General features: G+C 31.2%; 2 protein-coding genes across 2 annotated transcripts; one reads left to right on the top strand and one right to left on the bottom strand.

The window, feature by feature from the left end:
- Positions 1-466: 466 nt before the first annotated feature.
- LOC107002731 (pre-mRNA-splicing factor syf2) lies at positions 467-8,345 on the top strand. The gene is made up of 6 exons (XM_015200886.2): positions 467-604; positions 1,218-1,371; positions 4,412-4,614; positions 5,317-5,557; positions 7,612-7,748; positions 7,844-8,345. Exons 2-6 carry the CDS (start codon positions 1,248-1,250, stop codon positions 8,069-8,071), a joined length of 933 nt encoding a protein of 310 aa, XP_015056372.1. The 5' UTR covers positions 467-604; positions 1,218-1,247; the 3' UTR covers positions 8,072-8,345.
- Positions 8,346-11,123: 2,778 nt separating this feature from the next.
- On the bottom strand, positions 11,124-12,826 carry LOC107002513 (aquaporin PIP2-7-like). Its single transcript, XM_015200565.2, has 4 exons — positions 12,454-12,826; positions 11,852-12,147; positions 11,552-11,692; positions 11,124-11,467 (listed from the first exon to the last, which is right to left on the bottom strand). Exons 1-4 carry the CDS (start codon positions 12,746-12,748, stop codon positions 11,348-11,350), a joined length of 852 nt encoding a protein of 283 aa, XP_015056051.1. The 5' UTR covers positions 12,749-12,826; the 3' UTR covers positions 11,124-11,347.
- Between the last annotated feature and the right edge of the window lie 6,887 nt (positions 12,827-19,713).

The raw sequence follows: 19,713 nt of genomic DNA, 5'->3' as shown, positions 1-19,713 counted from the left end.
TCTTAATTTGATTTCAACGGACAAGTATACGTTCAACTTTGAGTATACACAAGCAGACACTTAAATTTATATAAAGTTGATTAAGTAGACACACATTTTTAACATGATATAGTACTCGCAGGACACAAAATTATCGTGTAGGATGCTACGTAAGACAAATATGTTTATATTTTTATACATGTATAAGTATTTATGAGTGCACATTAGAATTAAAAATCATAGTTATCAGTTGTTGCTAAATTAAAGTTTATGTTTGTTATGTATTGTGTCTTTTTTTTTGTATAAAATACAACATAAACACATTTTATAGTAATTATTATTTATACGAAAAAAGATTAAAAATATCATTAAATTATTTAAAAATAGTTCAAAATATCATTAAAATATCTGAAATAGCTCAAATATGTCGTATAAATAATAATTACTATTTCAAATAACTGAAGGATATTTTGATACTTTTCCGTTATTTATATTCACTTAGTATAAGGGCTAGAACTTCAGCAGAGGCTTATTTGGTCCTTCCAAGCGCAGCGTTCATTATTCTATTGCGCATTACATCGCCTTCATCAGATTTGTTTGGTTCGTCTCTTTTTATCTTTTCCAGGTATGTATGCTTCTCCTTCTCTGTTCTCTGCATTTGTCTTGATCTCGAGTTGTGTTTTTTTCGTTATATTTCGCCTATTGATCCAATTTATCTCTTTTCTGTGCGATTTCGCGTCTTTCGATGTGTATCTGTGTTTGTTTGAACTAAATTTGGGGCTTTTTGGTTCTTTGGGCGATTTGTTATTTTGAGGCCCTTGAGCGCACTGGTTTGGTTGCTTTAGGGTTGAGCTTCTCTTGTTGATATAAGTACTTTGTCAATTCGATGTCTGAGTTTCGTTAATGATGAAGTTTCGTGGGGATTCTATATCATATAGCGAGTTACTGAATTCAATTTCTAATTTTTAACCATCTTAATTCGAGCACCGAAACATCAATTTTTAAAAATAAAAGTAAAAGAAAAAACTTTTAACTCATTGGTGACTTGGGTGTAGTAGAGAAGATAAGTGTTACTTGTAACTTGAAAGCATGCTTAAATTTTCAACTCTTTTTAGAAGTTTAAGATGGATTGAAGGTATTATATGTGGACTTTACTTTGTGAGTTGTGAAGTTTTTCAGGTTTGAGTCCTTTTAAAAGATTATTTTGGTTAAATATGATGCTTGCATTAATGATGCAGGAAATTACTGTGATAAAGGAAACTGAAAACATGACTGACGATAGAAGAGTTCACCCAGATTGTAGGAATGCTTCGAACCCTTATCATGAATGCAGCGAATATTGCTTCAAGTTAATAGCGGAAATAAAGAAGCAAATGAGCAAAGCTGAAACAGGTAAAAATTGAATTTTAAGTTGCAACCCTGGAGTACTTTGACATTTTTTGGCACTAACAATTCAACTCATATCACAAAAGTTAAACCATTTGACTCTAGTTGTTTGCACTTACCCAAAGATCCAAAAAAAAACAAAGCAAACAACACCAACAATTAATAATACAAAAATATCAAATGGAAAATGTTGTCTTTATTTGTTGCTTAGTTACCCTTTGGTTGAAGATACTGATGGGTATTGTTTCACTTGCAATTCTGTGTTCATGGGTTTAATGGACTAAAGATTAGGTTCACAAAAGGGGTCCTTGGTATTTCTAGGTTTTTCCTTTGGTCCTTGCAGACAACTGTGGTATAATGATTTGACATCCTAGTGTATAGTAGTTGTAGTAGATCTATCAAAGAAAATGTTTAACCGGAGATAGAGTGACCAAGCAATCTTTGATAGTTATAGATGGAAAAGTGAGAGCACAAGGTGTTAGCTGATTGAGAGACATATATAGTTGTGTTGTCTCCTGCATCACTGAGGTCAAAATAGTTGGTAACTGGTAAATCAGTAAGTGAGGTGTTGGAGAATATGGCTGTCATGTCAATAGTACTATTATGAGTATGGAGTAGACATGGTGGTATAGTATGTATTGGAGCTGAAAACCACCATCAGAAAACTTGAGATATATTCCTGCCGAACAGAGAGGTAAGAATTAAGAAAGGTAATTGGTGGTTTGTTGAAGAATTCTACCCTACTTGCCCCTAAAATAATCTTTCCTTCCACTATTCATGCCTATTACACAAGCCTATCTTTTTCTACACTAGGGCCAACCTAATCTCGCAACCACTTTTCTTTCAATATATCCTCCCAACTTTTAGTAATAGGATTGGTGCAAATATTTGTTTGTAGAAAATAAAACCACTATCATGTTACCAAGATTATAGTTAAGTTAGTGTAAAATAGATAATATATAGTTCAAGATTAAGGCATGTTCTTTTAATAAAGCTTTATGCTACCCGAATCTTTGGTGAGTGTAAAATTTCATTTTCCCTATTTTCCTACCTATCAACTTTCTCTTCCAATGTGAGCAGGGTCAAATATAAGTATCTACATTAACCATAGGGAAGGGCGAAGCTTGGGATTTTGTTTTCCACACCTTGGAGCTACATGAATTTGAGACTTCTGGATGCAAAATCCTTACATACTTCTAGTGCCTGAAATACAGATTTGCCTGTCAGACATGTCTGCAGTACAAGGGAGTGGGGAAAAGTAATTAATGGTGTCAAGAGTAGTTCATGGGACGGGGAAGAGTACATTTCTTGTGAATGTTGTATTGGAACATCATGTAAAGTGTGATTGGTTTTTTTGTGTTAATGCCATTGACATTGAGTAGATAAATGAGGATCTATATATGCTGAAGTGGAACTTTATCATGTCAGCAAGAGACAAGATACTACACTGCACTGGCTAAGCCACACACTTCATTTAGGTTGCACTTATATGTGTCAATGCTTAGGTAACATATGAATCTAATGATATGAGGTTGTTTAAGAACCACCTGTCTTAACTAATGCCAAAATTCCTTGGCTTTGTTTTAGCTTTTATTGATTGGGCTTTGAGTTTTTGATTTTCAGAAAGCTAGCAAAGAGTTATGGAAGTAGTATTCTCACGCCCCAATTCTGGATGGGGCAAACAAGTACCATATGAACATATATGCTGTGCAGATTATCTATGACAGGTGTAATATCAAAGAACTGTGTATTGATGACTACTAATACCGGGTGTTTACACTTTACACTAATCCAATACATGCATGCCATGTGTTTAAATTTATAGTTTATATTACTCAACTTTAATTAATTAACATGTGTTTTACTCCATTAAATCACAATAATGGAAATTTAATTAGTTTGGTGTAAACACCCGGTGCAGGTAAGTTTTTTCCCTATAAAAGGCATGACCAACTGATACAAAAGACAAAACTATAGTGTCCATGTACCCTCTAAAAGAGTAAGAAACTTGTTGATTTTAAAAAAAAGAGTTAGAAACTTTGCAACTGTCTAGCAGTCGTGATAGGGCCCCACCATACCCATACTTTACAAATATATAAAACAAAATAGAATACTAATTCCATCCTTCTTTCCTTTCATTTAATATAGTTCTACATATACACTTAGCTCAATCAAGTAGCATATCGAAATAAATTACCAAGTAGATAGTCCAAACAGGTAGGACGTTTACGCTAGTAGGTGAAGCACATAGCTCAAGTTAGCCGGTGAGTTTGCTCCATATTCACTTGTATTTGTAAGTCTCATTCCCTCAAAACTATATTCTTCACTTTAGTATAGTTGGATAGTTACTTTGACTCAAATTTAGCCTCACTTTCACATATTTAAATAAATTTTTTGACATTAACTTAGTCGTACATATGTTGAAACGTATAGGGTATTATAATAATTGCTAGTATGATGTGCTCTTGCCTCTTAAACCTCTCTTTCGCCCACGATGAGCCCAACAATGGCTCTTTTCATACGTGGCTTGAACCCCCAATCTTATGGTAGGAGGTAAAAGGTCTTTACTACTATGCTATATCTCTATTTCTTTTATGCATGTCAACTTGCACAGATTTCATATAATTGTAGCTGCACCTCCCACCAACACAAGTATAGGGACCTATATACCAAGACTTGGACAGATGAAAAGAAATTGCCTAATGTTTTTGCCTCTATTGGAATTTGAACCTGAGACATCATGATTTTCAACCAGTTTATTGACCACTAGCTACACCCTTGGGATGTCTATACCTCTATAAAGCCTTACTTGCATTGGTTGCAGGAAGAAAACTATACTTGAATCAAAGATAAAAGTATTTCTAGCATGATTTGTTGGAGATGCTAACATGTTATGTTTAACTAGTAAAGCTCACGTAAGTGTTTCCTCAAGCATTTCTTTGCTAGCACTTTTGTTTCTAAGTAGAGCTAATGCCTAATGTTTGCTCCCGTAGAATGGCAAATTTGTTGTATCTTTCCTAGCCTGACCTTATTCATGCGTTATCAGGTGTATTGCAAGCTAATACTGTTGATGTTCATCGCTCCTCTGTTGTGAGTTCCGATGGGGGTGAAGGTGCACCTGATGAAAGGGATGTTGTTGGAAGTCACAGTGATGCAGATGATCAAGCTGATGGAGAGGATAATATGGGACAAGATGCCGCGAATCTCACAGGGAGGAAGAAGAAGTTATTTGAATTGAGGTTAAAAATGGTAATTGCAAATATGATTCTTTTCTGTTCATGTAGAAATCAATGCTATTATTCTGTCAGCTTCTCTATTTACGCTCCTTCTCTTGAGGGATTTCCATAACTCAACTAACCTCCATCTTTTTCAATTTGTTTGTCTTGCTTTCCTTTTAAGTTTGTTTAAAAAGAATGTCATTTTCTATATTTAGTAATTATTTACACTCAAATTTAAGCCATAAGGTTCAAATGTCATTTTGGTACATTACATAAATATTTGTTTAAGACCACAAGATTCAAAAGTCTTACTCCCTCCGTTTCACAAAGAATGATCTGGTTTGACTTGACATGGAATTTAAGAGTATACAGAAGACTTTTGTATCTTGTGGTCCTAAATTAAAGTTAGGTTAAATATACAAAATTGTCCTTTGATCTTGTTGATCTTGTGGCCTTAAACATGCCACATGGAAAGTTGATTTTAAAATGTTACCAAAATAAAAAAGAGGTCATTCTTTTTGAAACGGACTATAGAGGAAAGGAGGTCATTCTTTTTGAAACGGAGGGAGTATTTATTTTTTAACTCCGTGCAGAATCAAATTAAGGCAAACAAATTGATATGGAGGGAATACTTCGTTTTCTCAAAAGAATATTTCATCTTCTTGGTTTCTTTTCTTCTTTATAGTATCTTCTATCAAATTATTTATATTCTAGTTTATGGAATTTTATGCAGAATGAGGCAAGAAAAGCTAATCAATCTGCAATGGTAGCAGAGAAGAAAAAAACAGAAGCTCCACCAGAGTCTAGGGGAATGTCCAAGCAAAAATGGATTGAGGAGAGGAAGAAGAAAATTGGAAAGTTGTTGGATGCCAATGGGTTAGATATGAGCAAGGCATATATGCTAGATACACAAGAGTCTGCAGAGGTTAAGTACAAGAAGTGGGAGAAGGAGCCTGCTCCAGCTGGTTGGGATGGTACGACTGATTTTTCATCACTGTTCTATTTCCGGACCTCTACTCCCCACCCCTCCACCAAAGAACAGAGAAGAAAATTTAAAAAAAGAATTTTTTTTTTGCATGATTACTAAAGCTTTCAAATATAACACGAAATGTGTCTCTGAGAAAAGCTCACTTTGTTTCAACACTCTACCCTTAGCTGCTCGGTGAGATTTATGTGTGATTCTCCACTTCCTTTAAGGTCAATGAGGAAGTAAGTTCTTGACCATCATGATTCGTTGGTATCAACTCTTCTAAGAAATGAAAGTGTATAGGGCTTTTAGAAATGCACATTAAGCTGTGCCTGAGTTTTTGGTATGCTTCAACTACTTAAGAGTGTGTATAGACTTAATAGTATGACATAGAGAAGGAATATGAATCGGAAAGCTAAATTGATGTGTTCACCTTATAACAGAAAAATATTATTTAGCAAAATGATGGATTACATAAGAACGGGAGACCAGTTGGAGTAGGATTTCAAAAGAACTACGTTTTAGAATATATTTCCTCATAAGGGACAAGACAAATCAACTACAGTTTGGTGGAATATGTCCTGATTTACACTTCTACTTTAGGAGGATGACGAAATTAGTGTGTTATCTATTTCTAGAAATTTCAGCTAGGTAAACCGGTTACTATTTTGTTCTTACAACAACTACTATGCCTTAATCCCAAGCCAGTTGAGGTCGGTTGTATGATTCCTCAATATCATTAATGCTCTGTTTGTCCATAATATTTCAGTACTCCCTACTTGAGCATTATCTTATACTAGGGGTTCTCTAATATATTGTAGGGTTACATCTCTAAAAGACTAAACACTAGTCCTCTAGTTGGTATCGTCTGTACGGATTTTCAACTTGCACTATCTTTTAGCTTTTTGCTAGGTCTACCAAAATTTTGAGATATTTTAGATCTTTTGTGATAAATGATAATTTCCTTGCATGTGGTTTAAGATATACCTCCTATTTTAACACCTTCAATCATCATGTTGTCTCATCTAAGAAGCGGTGCATTCAGAAGCCTGTGTAACACGTTGCGAAACCATCTCAAGTGTGATTCTCTTATTTTATCCTCTATCTGTGCTACTTGTCCCATCTAATGGAGGGATGTGTTCATTTCTGATCTTACTTAATCTCTGTAAGACTGCAATCTATTTTAACATTCCCATTCTTGCGACACTCAATTTGTCGATTTGTTGGGCTATAGAAGCCCAATATTCACTCTGATATAACATTGTTGGTCTTATAGTTGTTTTATAGAAGCCTTCCACTTTGGTAGATATTTTCCTAGCACATTACACTCCTGCTGCACTCCTCCATATCAGCCATCCTACTTAAATCCTAGATGGAACATCTTCATCATCATTCTATTCTATTGGAACATTGAGCCTGGATGTCTAAACGGTCTAGGTACCTCAATTCATCCTATTTCACATCAACGCATGCTGAGATTTAATGAGTCTAATTGGAAAGATTACATTTTTACGGTTGTGGGCTTTGTTATGTTGCAACTGGGAATTAGTTAGACTCCTTCATTTGAATTAAATTCTAATATTCTATCATTTTCAAAGTTTCTTTATGGAGACTTTTATAGAGCTATGTTGGGAGAAGTTATAATTATCTGTGACTGACTCTGTATTCTGGCAAAAATTCTCATGTATTTGCCAGCCTTGGATTATCTAGCTTGAATTGAAGGTAGAAAGATGGACTCCGGTCTACTGGGTATTATTGTGCAATTTGTATTGTCATGCACGAATTTTCAAACTGCTAGCCCGTAAGGGAAAGCTAGAATTCTTTTCAATTTTCTGTCTTATGCTTCTGTAGAGCAGTAGTAAATATATGATATATTTCTGAGCTTTCAGTGAGACATGGTAAAAGTATCCGATTTTCTTATAGTTCACTCCCCTGTTTTGAAAACATTGTTGACCTACATTGATGATCCTTTTTTTTTCCCCTGGCAGTTTGGAAGTTTTGGATTGTGATGCAGTTGTATATGGTGAAGCTGATCTGATTTCCTTACCTATGTTTTTTCAGTTTTTAATCAGAAGACGCTATACGATGCATACAAGAAGCGGACAAAGAATGTTGCTGTTGATGTAGATGAGTACAATAGAATGAAGGAAGCTGACCCAGAATTTTATCGAGAAGCTTCTAGTCTCCAGTATGGGAAGGTAAGCTTCAGCCATGATACTTAGATTTGTTTTTTTTAATTAATTTCACACTTTAGAAAATAGACAACCTACACTGACATTTTTCAATTGTACAGGCACCAAAATTATCAGACGACAAGATAGAGAGGATGGTGAAGGAGCTCAAGGACAGGGATGAGAAGCGCCAATCATTTAGTCGGAGGAGAAAGTTCCATGAAGAGAAAGACATTGACTCTATTAATGATCGTAACGAGCACTTCAATAAAAAGATTGAACGTGCATTTGGAAAATACACCTTGGAGATCAAGAATAACCTCGAGAGAGGAACTGCATTACCTGATTGAGGTATTAACATGTTATGTCAATGTGTACTTTTCTGTATCCAAGAGCAGTCTTATGACGAGGATGCTCCTTGATCTGTTGCTTTCCTGTATCATGATTTCAGTGTTATGAATTTCTATCTCTCAACCTGATGCAAATGCTTGTAAGTTCCATTATTTGCAAGAAACTTTTTATTGTAGACCAGAAAAATGTAAATATCTAAAATCCTTTCCCCTCCCTAAATGAAAAGGTTTGAATCGGGAAATGATCTATTAAGAGTATGAGCTTTTTTTGAGACTGATAGGATTATTACTGACCATTTGACACATTAGCAGGAAGTATTCTATCTTTACATAGACAGATACTGGTTATGAAGAATTTCCATTTCTTAGCAATTTATATGGCAAATGAGAAGGTAGAGGAACTTCTTATTGTATAAAGTGCACTGGTCGTGTCGATTATTTCACAGTATCAGGTGCTTAAGTTTGTTTGCAGAGAGGTTCAAGTGAGTGATTTAATAATGGTTTGGCCATAATCTGCACAAAGGTCTCTCATGAATGGTGAGTTGTGTACGTAGAAAGCTATCCACAATATCACCTCGGATATGTTAAAGTTTAAATCATTTCTGGGCTTTGGTTATGCATTTTTGGGTTTTGCTTTTACTGAAGCTATTGCCTTGTATAGAAACGGCGGATTCCCCTGCTACATTACAATACCTTGCTCCTTATACAGGAGCAGCTCTGGCTGAATATTTTATGTATCGTGAATGCTGGTGTCAACCAGTTTTCCAAGGCATATAAGGTTCATCCATTACTAAGAGTGTTGAATCATCCACCTTTCACTGCAAAATCCTTTGTTGACATGGTTGACATATGGTACCATTTTATTATATCCAGATTTGAATCAACATAATTTTTACCCTTACCTCGAAAAGGTAAAGTCTGTGTATATTCTATCATCCGAAATCCTACTGGTGGGATTCCGCTGGTATGTTTGTTGTGGTATGAGTCTAGTCTTAAATTATTACTCTAGTGAAGAAGGCCCCAATATGAAAAAGTTATGACTAAACTAACTAGCTGTGGGTGCTGCCAATTCTGTTTTGATGATACAAAATAAAGCTAATGGCTTTATGCTGAGTTAGAAAAAGATAATGGGGACCTACAATTGTTTAGGTTTTTGGTCCTTTTGCATGTGAATCCACAGTAAAGGCACTTCTCGATCTTAGCACCCTTCCTACTTCACATGACAAGTGTGCCTTTTTTGGTCTCTCTATTCTATAAATTCTCCCATCTCTCTTCTCCCTTTTTCTTTACTACGCTATTCGTTCATTTTATTACTCACTATTTCAAAATTATTTTTATACTTCTTTTTGTTATATTTTGGGATAAAAATGACCTCGCCATTATCCTTAAGACAACAAATATCTTAAATAGTTAACTCAATTTTTTTAGTGACCTGAAATTTATTCCTTCAGTTAAACATTGCAATTAATATTCCCAACAAAAGGAAAAAAGATAAATGTCTTCGAATTATTTTAGATGATATGCAAATATTTTCGGTCATATTGTTGGGACGTTGGTGTCCTGCCGTTCAAAAAACTAGAATATATATATATATATCCTTTATACTAATGAATATATACGTGTGATAATCTTATCCATCGATTGGACAATGATTAAATATCGGTAGACGGATAAAATTGTATCATGTGTCCCTATTTAATCTTTTGTTAGAGTGAAGGACATATAGGCTTTAATTTTTGACTATAGGTGCATCAATATACCAAAAGTGCAACGGATGATATCTACTAGCTTGACTCAACATAGAGTTTAAGAAAGAAAGAAAGACTCTTAAACTTGTGGTCCAAAATGAATGATAGAAATTTCTGATCAGAAAATAAATATTTTATGGTTAAATTATTACTTTATATAAAAATATTCCCTCCATTTCATTTTATGTAACAACATTTGATCGGGCACGATGTTTAAGATATAATGAAGACTTTCGAATGTTTACCAAATCATCTTTTAAAAAATAGTCATACTAAAAAGTAAATTCATTTTTTTCTCTCTCCTCATAATAAGATTTAGTGGGACCAACAACGTTAAAAGCAGAGAATATTTAAATGTTATGTGACATCCTTTTTTAGACTTACCAAAAAAGAAATAATGTCACATAGGATGAATAAGTCATATAAATTGAGACAGAAGCAATATTATTTATGATAATTTAAGATATATTTGGCCATTTTCCCTGTTTTCAAAAGTGTGGAAATTGAAAAGTTAAAGAGAGGGGGAGTATGATTTTTAACCTTTTCATTACCGTTGGTTGCTTTTGCTTGATTTAGTCGTATTGTTTGTCTTCAAGTCAAAAAGAGTTGATGCAGGCACTTGTCATGCCAACCCCTGCAATAATTTTACAGACTCACCAAACAGAGACCCATAAGCATTGAAGAGCATCTTTGTTTTCTTTGGGAGACACGTGGCACTATTCTATGTGGAAAATGGTCTCAAACATCAATAAAAGTTTTTGAGTATCTAAAGGGGTTGAAAGAAGCTCTTTAAATGATTCCATTAAGTGGGTACTACATAGATGCCCACTATTCAATTTCCACCAACAAAAAAAAAAGAAGTTTAGCCTTCATAACAATATTTGTGGAAATGTTCCATAGAAAATACGGTATATATTAGTGACGGAGTCACAAATTTTCATTAAACGATTCAAAATTTGGATGAACACCTGATTACAAGTTGGCTCTGTGCTAATATTAATATAATTAGTATTTTACTTTAGATATACATGCTCTTGCTCTTGTATGATTCGCTCTATATATGCCTCTTCACTCTTTATAATTATAATACGATAGACATGAAATGCATTACTTTAAAAGATTTTACTTTTCTATAAAATGGTTGTTACATATTAAGATTTTCGTGGAAGTTCTAGTGGACAAGGTACCTATACTTGTGGAAAATAACAAGTACCGAATATTAACGCTGATAGAAAATAACAAGTATCTGATTGAAGTTGATGGAAAATAACAAATACCCGGTAAGGTGATTTTGAGTGCTAAAATAACATGAAACCTTTAAATTTATTCGAAAGAGAATAGAGTCTCATACCAAATTAAATACACATCCAAAAACTAACATTAAAGATGAAACTGTACGAAAACGAACAAGATTAAAAAAAAAGGTTCATACATTAATTAATTAATCCTCATACACAAAATCAAACAATTAAGCCAGAAAAATTTGAACTTGTGAATGAAATTTCTCTTTTTCTGGTTGATAAATTCCTTAGTTGGTTTGGTTGCTGCGGAATGATCCCAAAGCTTTTACAGCTCCAGCTCTCAATATAAACTGATGGTAAATTGCTGCTGCCATTGCACCCACCATTGGTCCAACCCAGAATATCCACTGCAACAATTTATATGAGCAATATTTATTATATACTATCGATGTTAATAACATTAGATCTCTCGTAAATTAGTAAAAACTTACTTGGTCATCCCAGATTTTTTCATCGCCGTAAATAACTGCAGCTCCAAAGCTTCTTGCTGGGTTAATACCAGTTCCAGTAATGGGGATGGTGGCCAAATGAACCATGAAAACAGCAAATCCGATTGGAAGAGGAGCCAATACCTTCATTTCCAAATTAATTACTTAAAGAGTTAGAATTGAAATCACAATAAACAAAATCACTATTTTGTGGTCTATTTACAGATCTACTAGACCCATAAACAGAGCAAACAAGGGAAATTACAACTACACATAAATTAAAATTCAAGTTTTGTGACTTACAGGGACGTGTGAATCACGAGCGCTTCTTTTAGGGTCAGTAGCGGAGAAGACGGTGTAAACAAGCACAAAAGTACCAATAATTTCAGCACCCAAAGCAGTTCCTTTGTTGTAACCAGGTTGCACAAAGTTAGCACCTCCACCTTCTGAGTTGTAGTAATGCTTCATGAATGCCTTAACGAAACCAACACCACAAATAGCACCAAGTGACTGTGCAATCATGTAAGCAACTGCTCTTATCAATGACACTTTCCTTGCCAAGAACAACCCAAATGTCACCGCCGGGTTAATATGACCACCTTCAACAACAACAACAAAAATGTATTTCTGTTAGTTTTTTGTTTTTTTTGACAGAGATCTAGAGCCCATAGTTATGAGTTCAAAATTTTAGTGATTCTTTAGCCAAAAACATCAGATTCAGCTGGACTCATGAACTGTATACATCAGCCCACTTCCAGATAGGGACGGAGCTACAGTTGTGCTTACAAGTTCATCAAAACCCACTAATTTCACTTCAAACTTTATATTTGTATTAAAAATTTCAAACCCATGAACTCAAAAGTACAAAATTGCGTATACATAAAATTGGAAAGTAGTAGTTTTACCAGAAATTCCAGCAGTACAGTACACAAGGACAAAGATCATTCCACCAAAAGCCCACGCAATTCCAAGAATCCCAACACCATCACATTGGTCTAGAGCGTTGAGTTTCTTGTGACCGATAACAGTAGCAACGGTGACATAGAGGAAGAGAAGGGTGGCGATGAATTCAGCTATAAGAGCTCTGTAAAAAGACCATTTGGTAAGCTCAGCGAAGTCAAGAAGAGGAGCTGGAGGAGGGTCAACGTAGTCCTTTCCATGATGATGAGCTTGTCCTTCTTCAATCACGTCCTTCGACATTTTTTTCTTTGGCAGTGAAAAAAAAACAGAGCTTTTTTGAGTTTTTGTGTTTGTGAGGAAGATGATGAATTTGTGCTACATTTTAATGGGATAAAGAAAGGGTATTTAAGGAAATTTAACTGAGTAAACAATGATATATTCCTGTCAACAAGATAATCATAATTATAATAATAATAATAATAATAATAATAATGGTTACGTTATTTAATTCATATTCTAGTTGTTTCTAGCTAATTGTTGTCTTCACTTGAGATACTTTTTTATTAATCTAATGCTTAATTATAAAGTTTGTTAAATTTAATTACTGTACTATGTAAAATTCATTAATGATTTTATGTGTACTATTATATAAGTGGTGTAGGTACGTACTAGTTTAAGCTTACATAGACTATTCCTGGATACGTAGTATTTTCTACGTAGATTTGAGGCCAACTTTATAAGCATTGCAGAAAAAATTAATCATTCTTTTCAGCAGTAGGCATTTCATTTATCGATTTATTTAACTCATTTTGATATGTATAAATTTAAGAAAACACTCCTTAATAATTCATATATTAATTTAATTTTATTTATATTCGCTTGAATTTAATTCAAACTCATTTTACTTGACTCCCTACTTTTGACCTATACTTCATTGATCTTTAAATCATGCTGTTATGTGTCTAATGATTTCTAATTATTGTTGTTATGCTAGGGTATTCTTTACTTCTTTATCTTTATATATTAATCATATACAAATAGACCACATGTTTATGTTCTTAACTTGTAACCACACCCTTTAAGAATTCAAAATTATATGTTTTTTTATTTCCGTGTGACACTTTTCGTTTTTAAGAGTTAAACAGTTTAAATTTAATCGATAATTTATACATGGAATTTTTAAATTTTTTGAAATAGAATTTATATATTTGTAAACTACGTAAAAAGTATTATAAGTCACAATAACCATTAATTTCATGTATGAAATTTTTTTTATCAAAAATAAATTTATTTGAATCTCAAAATTTGAAAAGTGTCAGATAAATTGAGACGAGAATGTTAGCACCAATTTAGAGGGGTAGAGGGTATGGGGTAGTTGGGGGTGGGTGGGAGAAAGAGAGACAGCAAGGCCATGTGAGGCTAATCATCTGTTGATCTCTACTCACTACTGAGTTGTTTGTGGGCACTTTTGTCTTCACCCTTAGAAAAACCACCCCAATCCCTAGTACTCTTTTCCACCTCTCTAACGGTTACATTTTCTTTTTTGTCTTTTCTTTTTCCAATATGAATGTGTAATACTATATTCTTTATTCGTGGAAAAAAAATTGAAATATATTCGAACTTTGATTAGAATTATTGTAATATTATTGAATTTTGAATATGATTTTTTTATTTTTGCATTATCTAATAGTGTTTTTTTAAAGGTGTATATGTGTTTATGTGGACATTATAAATATTGCATAATTATAAATAATAACGTGTTCACGTGGACACATATATATCTTTAAAATGCACTATTAAATAATGCAGGGATAAAGGGTCCTCCATAAAATTTAGCATCATAGCAATTTCGATCAAAATTAGAATATTTCAGACATTTTTCTCTTTATTCTTTATTGAAATATAAGTGTTGTTTTGATATAACGTATAAAAATTGTGTTATATATAATGCATTGATATTGTTATATTAGTTTTAGTTTGTTTGCATTAGTTATATGATGTATTAGTAATGTTTATTAGTTGTATAGTTATATTGAAATTATTTTTTATGTAGTATTTAATTTAATATATTAAAGATAATGTGTATTGTATAATTTCTTTTATTAACAAAAATATCCTCAATAACTATGATAGAAAAAATGTTGAAAAGGTTTTGAATGAATATTATATCTTTAATCACATTAATACATGTATTAGAACTTCATTGATATCTTTAATTTTCATTTATTAATTATACATAGCTTAATACTAAATAAAATGAACAAATAAGTTGAACAAGTATACCAAATAAAACACTAGTAATTCACTATATTAATGTATACATTATTTTTTTCTAATGCACTTATCAAATGACCTTTTAATTTTAAATCAAACCATGTAAAAAAAAATGAAATGAATTGAAAATTTTCCGTCACCATTAATTAATTAAAAGTTTTGAATTGTGTTTTAAAAATTAAATTTCTTCAAACCTCTAGTTAGAATAACTAGAATCTCTCATAGTACACTTTCTACAAGTTGAATCTGAATCAAGTGGGACAGTAAAATCTTAAATATCATGATAATTTTACTCAAGATGGTATAAGAATTATTAAAATACATGCTGTAAAACTCCCAAAATTAATTTTAAACTAATTAACATAGACTGCCAAAATTTTCCTTAAAGCAAAAAAAAGATATGGAGTCTAATCTACAAAATTTGGAAGCTAAGAGTTCATAAGTTGACTTGTAAGGATTTGTTCCTTAGTATTTAACCTAAAACATTAACGTAAAAGTAAAAATATTTTAAGTTGTTGGTAAGAGTTCTTCATGTTCATAAAGTAAAAGAGCTACTCATGAAATCTTTCTAAATTAGGAAATATATTTTTTAAAACACTTTTTATTACATTAAAAATATATCAAATGTAATCCTACAATTATAAATTTTGATGAGATAGGATTTATCCAAAATTTATATCAGTTTTTATAAGATAGAAATATTGTTCTCGATAAATATTGACTAAAAAAAATGCTTACCAAATAAGATTGTTAAAAAAATAAGACAATAAAATAACAAATGTACATAACAACGAAGAATAAATCTACCCACTGAAAATTAAAAAAAATTACGTAATTATTAAATAATTCTACCAATAAAAAAAAATAGGAGAGGAGGGTAGTCCTTTCCCCTCCGTCAAAAACTCCTACAAGATTTAAATATATGTACTATTAATCTTCTATTTTAATTCTTTGACACATAAATTTCAAAAAGTAATATAATCTTATAAATATTCGAAGTAACATATTAAGATATAAATTTTAATTTTCTAACCAGATTAATTTACTGCAAATTGGATACGAAAGTGTATATATAAAGAATTGAAAGCCAATATATTTATATTATGTATATAATCTATAAATAAATGATAGTTGCCTCCTAGTTAAGGAAAGTGTAAAATAAAGCTGAAAATTACGTGAAGGTGGTAGTGGGATCAGGATGTTTTTGTATGAAAATTAATTTTGCCCATCCCTTTACCTTTTATAAAATAATTTTAATTTAAATTAAATGATGTTCTTTTTATTATATTATTTAAATAGTTGTACAAACGTGGATAGACAAAGCAAATTTGCTGTCCTTATCTGTAATTAATTAATTGTATAGCATAAGGAATATATTTATTTGAATATGAAGATACTTAAAAAGGAAACCATTTAAGTTATTCTTATTGTGATTGGCTGTAGTATTTTGATCAATCATATTATTATATAATTGAAAGAGAAATAACACATCTACATCCTTGTGCAACTCTTTAATTATTTTAGTGATAATCTTAGGTGTATTATTAATATATTAAGTTTTTGAATGCACAATCTACTAAGTAATGACAAATTCAGTCAGTCAACTTGTGGTAAAAAAGAAAAAAAAACTTTATTGGAATGTGAAAACAAACAATTTATCGTGTGGCTCGAAACTGAAATTTGTTCATTAGTTTGGCTAGTATTTTTAGTTAGGGTTAAAAACAGTACAGTATCGTTACACATTCTTTAGAAGCTGAGAATTCTCAACTTTCCTTTTTTCTTTCGGAAAAAGGGTCTAAAATACCCAAAGTATTGGAAGTGGTACAAAATTACCCTCCATCCACCTATTGGCTTCAAAATATCCTTCTCACCCACCTATTGGGTCCAAAATACCCTTGTCATCCACCTTTTGGTTCAAAATTGACCACTTATTTAACGATTTTATATTTAAACTATTTAAATATTTTTTAAATACGTGGAGCTCAACTATTTGTTATAATTTAATTTATTAATATAATTTATAAATCAATCCACTACCCACCCATTACTAATTAAACCCCTCTAAATTAATAGATCCGTCACATTATTAATGCAACAACAGATTAGCTACTACCAATTGAGTGATTTTAAAAATTTGAGGCGAAAATATCTATAGAAGTAAATTATCATACATTCAAGTGTTTAAATAAAATTACCGATAAACTTAAAATTCTGACTATGTTTATTTTAATTATTCGTACATCTCAATTATGTGATGTTACTTCATAGGTAACTTTTTTTAAAAATAATATATTAAAGGTTTTAAAACAAATAATAAATATTTATAAAATTATATTTTAAAAAAATGCATGAATTAATTCGGGATGTATTACTTCTTTACCTTTAACCGTAAATTTCTCATTCAATCTTGAAAGAAAGTGTCCTCCTAAATAAGCGGCTCAACCTAAATTTAATTGGGGCTTCGATTCGAACTCGAATAATTTTGAATGTTATTTTCAGGAATCTATAATTTCATCGTGTGTTAGTAGTATTTATGATGATTTTGATATTATAATTGAATTATTAATTGGGTGAGGTTTAGTTAGTAATAAGTGGGTAGTGGGTTGGTTTATAAATTATATTAATAAATTAAATTATAACCAATAGTTGAACGTCAAGTATTTTAAAAAATATTTAAAGAGTTTAATTTTAAAACAATTAAAAAAGTGGTCAATTTTGAATCCAAAGGTGGATGACAAGCGTATTTTAGAGCCAATAGGTGGATGACAATGGTATTTTGGAGCCAATAGGTGGATGAAAAGGGCATTTTGGAGCTAATAGGTGGATGAAGGGTAATTTTGTACCATTTTCAATACTTCAAGGGTATTTTAAACCCTTTTCCGTTTTTCTTTTTGCCTTCTTTTCATTTTTGTAAAAGTTTAAGTCGGAGATATTGATGTAACATATTGAAGAGGGTAAAGTGGAGTCCGAGTTGAGGAGGGTAAAATATGCGCAAATGTTATCTTATTTAAAAGATATATAAATCATTTTTGATAATATTCTTGGCTTAAAAATAACACAATATAAGAAATCGAAAAAGAGGTCGTAAAAGTATAAGAAACAATCTCTCTCTATATATATATTTAGTGTCGTTTTATAAAGTAGAGTCTGAATTGAAGAGCGTAAAATGTACACAAATATTACTTTACCTCAAAGATAAATAAATTGTTTCTGATTGCATCCTCGACTCAAGAGAAAAACAACCAGGACAATTCAAAAAAAGAGGTAATATACAAATAAATAACAATACTACAAAAAATAATCGTCAACGACAATAAATTAACAACAATAGCTTAATTACCAATAAATATGTACTTTTAGCGACAATAAACACTCTTTATATGTTCTTAAAGCCTTTAGTGACATTAGAACGACAATTAACTAATGATGATAAAAACTTAAAATACTCTTTATCAATGTATATATTTATTTTTGATAAAAAGTATTTTTACTTTAGTGTAATATGATAGTCGAAAAATAAACCATTAAGATAAAAGACTATGAAAGAATGCTATAAATATAAGTACGAAAATATAACAAGTCAATGTATTTTATCTATAAATTTTCTATTCTAATTTATATCCTCCGCGACCTCTACAAATTATACAAATATTGATACTTTTTAAAGAAAATATGTACTAGTAATAAAATAAAATAGGTCCATTATGTAATAGACTTATCAAAAAGAAGCATGTGAAACACAGCTGGCAAATAGTTTTCACTAACCCCACAAACTCCTCATTACTTTATCTTTTTACCAAACTTTTATCCCTTTTGCTAAACGTTGCAAATGAGGCCGCTATTTTTTTTTATTTTTAAAACAATTTAGCAATGTTTTATATCTCTACAATTTGAGTGGAGGGTTGTGAACTTCGGTACAACGATAAATAATAATATATTTAATATAATTTTATACTAATAATTAAAAATAATAAAATATATACAAATAATAATTTTGTTGGATAGAAATTATCTTTAATAAATTTTCAATTCAAAAAACCTACTATAATAATAAAAAAATAGACCAGAAACAAAACAACAAAAGAGTTCAATAAGCAAAAACAGATAAAATTATGTTAAAATTGAAAAAAATAGGGAAAAGGGTCAAATATGTCCCTAAGTTATTCGAAAAGATCTAGATATACTCTCCGTTTAAAGTTTGGTTCACTCATGCCCTCACCGTCCAACTTTTGGTCCAAATATGCCCTTATGGACATTAGTTGTCATGTTGGACATATCCAACTCATTTTTCATTTCTTTAAATGTCACATGAAATTGCCATGTCATTTTGACCTTACCACATGACATTTATATGAATATGGAAAGATATCCGAACTCATAAACACCTAATCCGACCCATAAATTAATCCCCTTTTAAATAAATTATCCGACCGATTTTCAACAATTTTGTTTAACTTTTATTTTTTTCGATAAATTCCGAAAATGAGTAATTGATTAATAAAAAAATAGGAAAAATATGAAAAAAAATATAAAATTACCGCCAAAAATTCATAAATAAATAGTAACCTTAAATCTAACATTTCAATATTTTTTAAATTTTTTTATTTTTTCGATAAATCTCGAAAATGAGTAATTGATTAATAAAAAATATGAAAAGCATAAAAAAAATAGAAATTAACGCCAAAAGTTCACAAATAAATATAGTAACATTTCATTCTACAATTTGTTTTAAATTTTTATTTTTTTTGATAAATCCCGAAAATGAGTAATTTATTAATAAAAAAGGGAAAATATGAAAACAAAATAAAAATTTACATCAAAATTCACAAATAAAAATAGTAACCTTAAATTCAATAATTTCAACAATTTTTTTTATTCTATATTTTTTCATATTTTCCTATTTTTCATTTGTGAATTTTTTGCGTAATTTTCAATTTTTTCATATTTTTGTTAATAAACTCATTTTTGGGTTTGTCGAAAAAATTAAAAAT

This window comes from Solanum pennellii, chromosome 10, assembly GCF_001406875.1.
Source record: "Solanum pennellii chromosome 10, SPENNV200".
Classification (NCBI taxonomy): Eukaryota; Viridiplantae; Streptophyta; class Magnoliopsida; order Solanales; family Solanaceae; genus Solanum; species Solanum pennellii.
The sequence above is the reverse complement of the archived record's forward strand: the minus strand, read 5'-3'. Positions and strand labels throughout refer to the sequence as shown.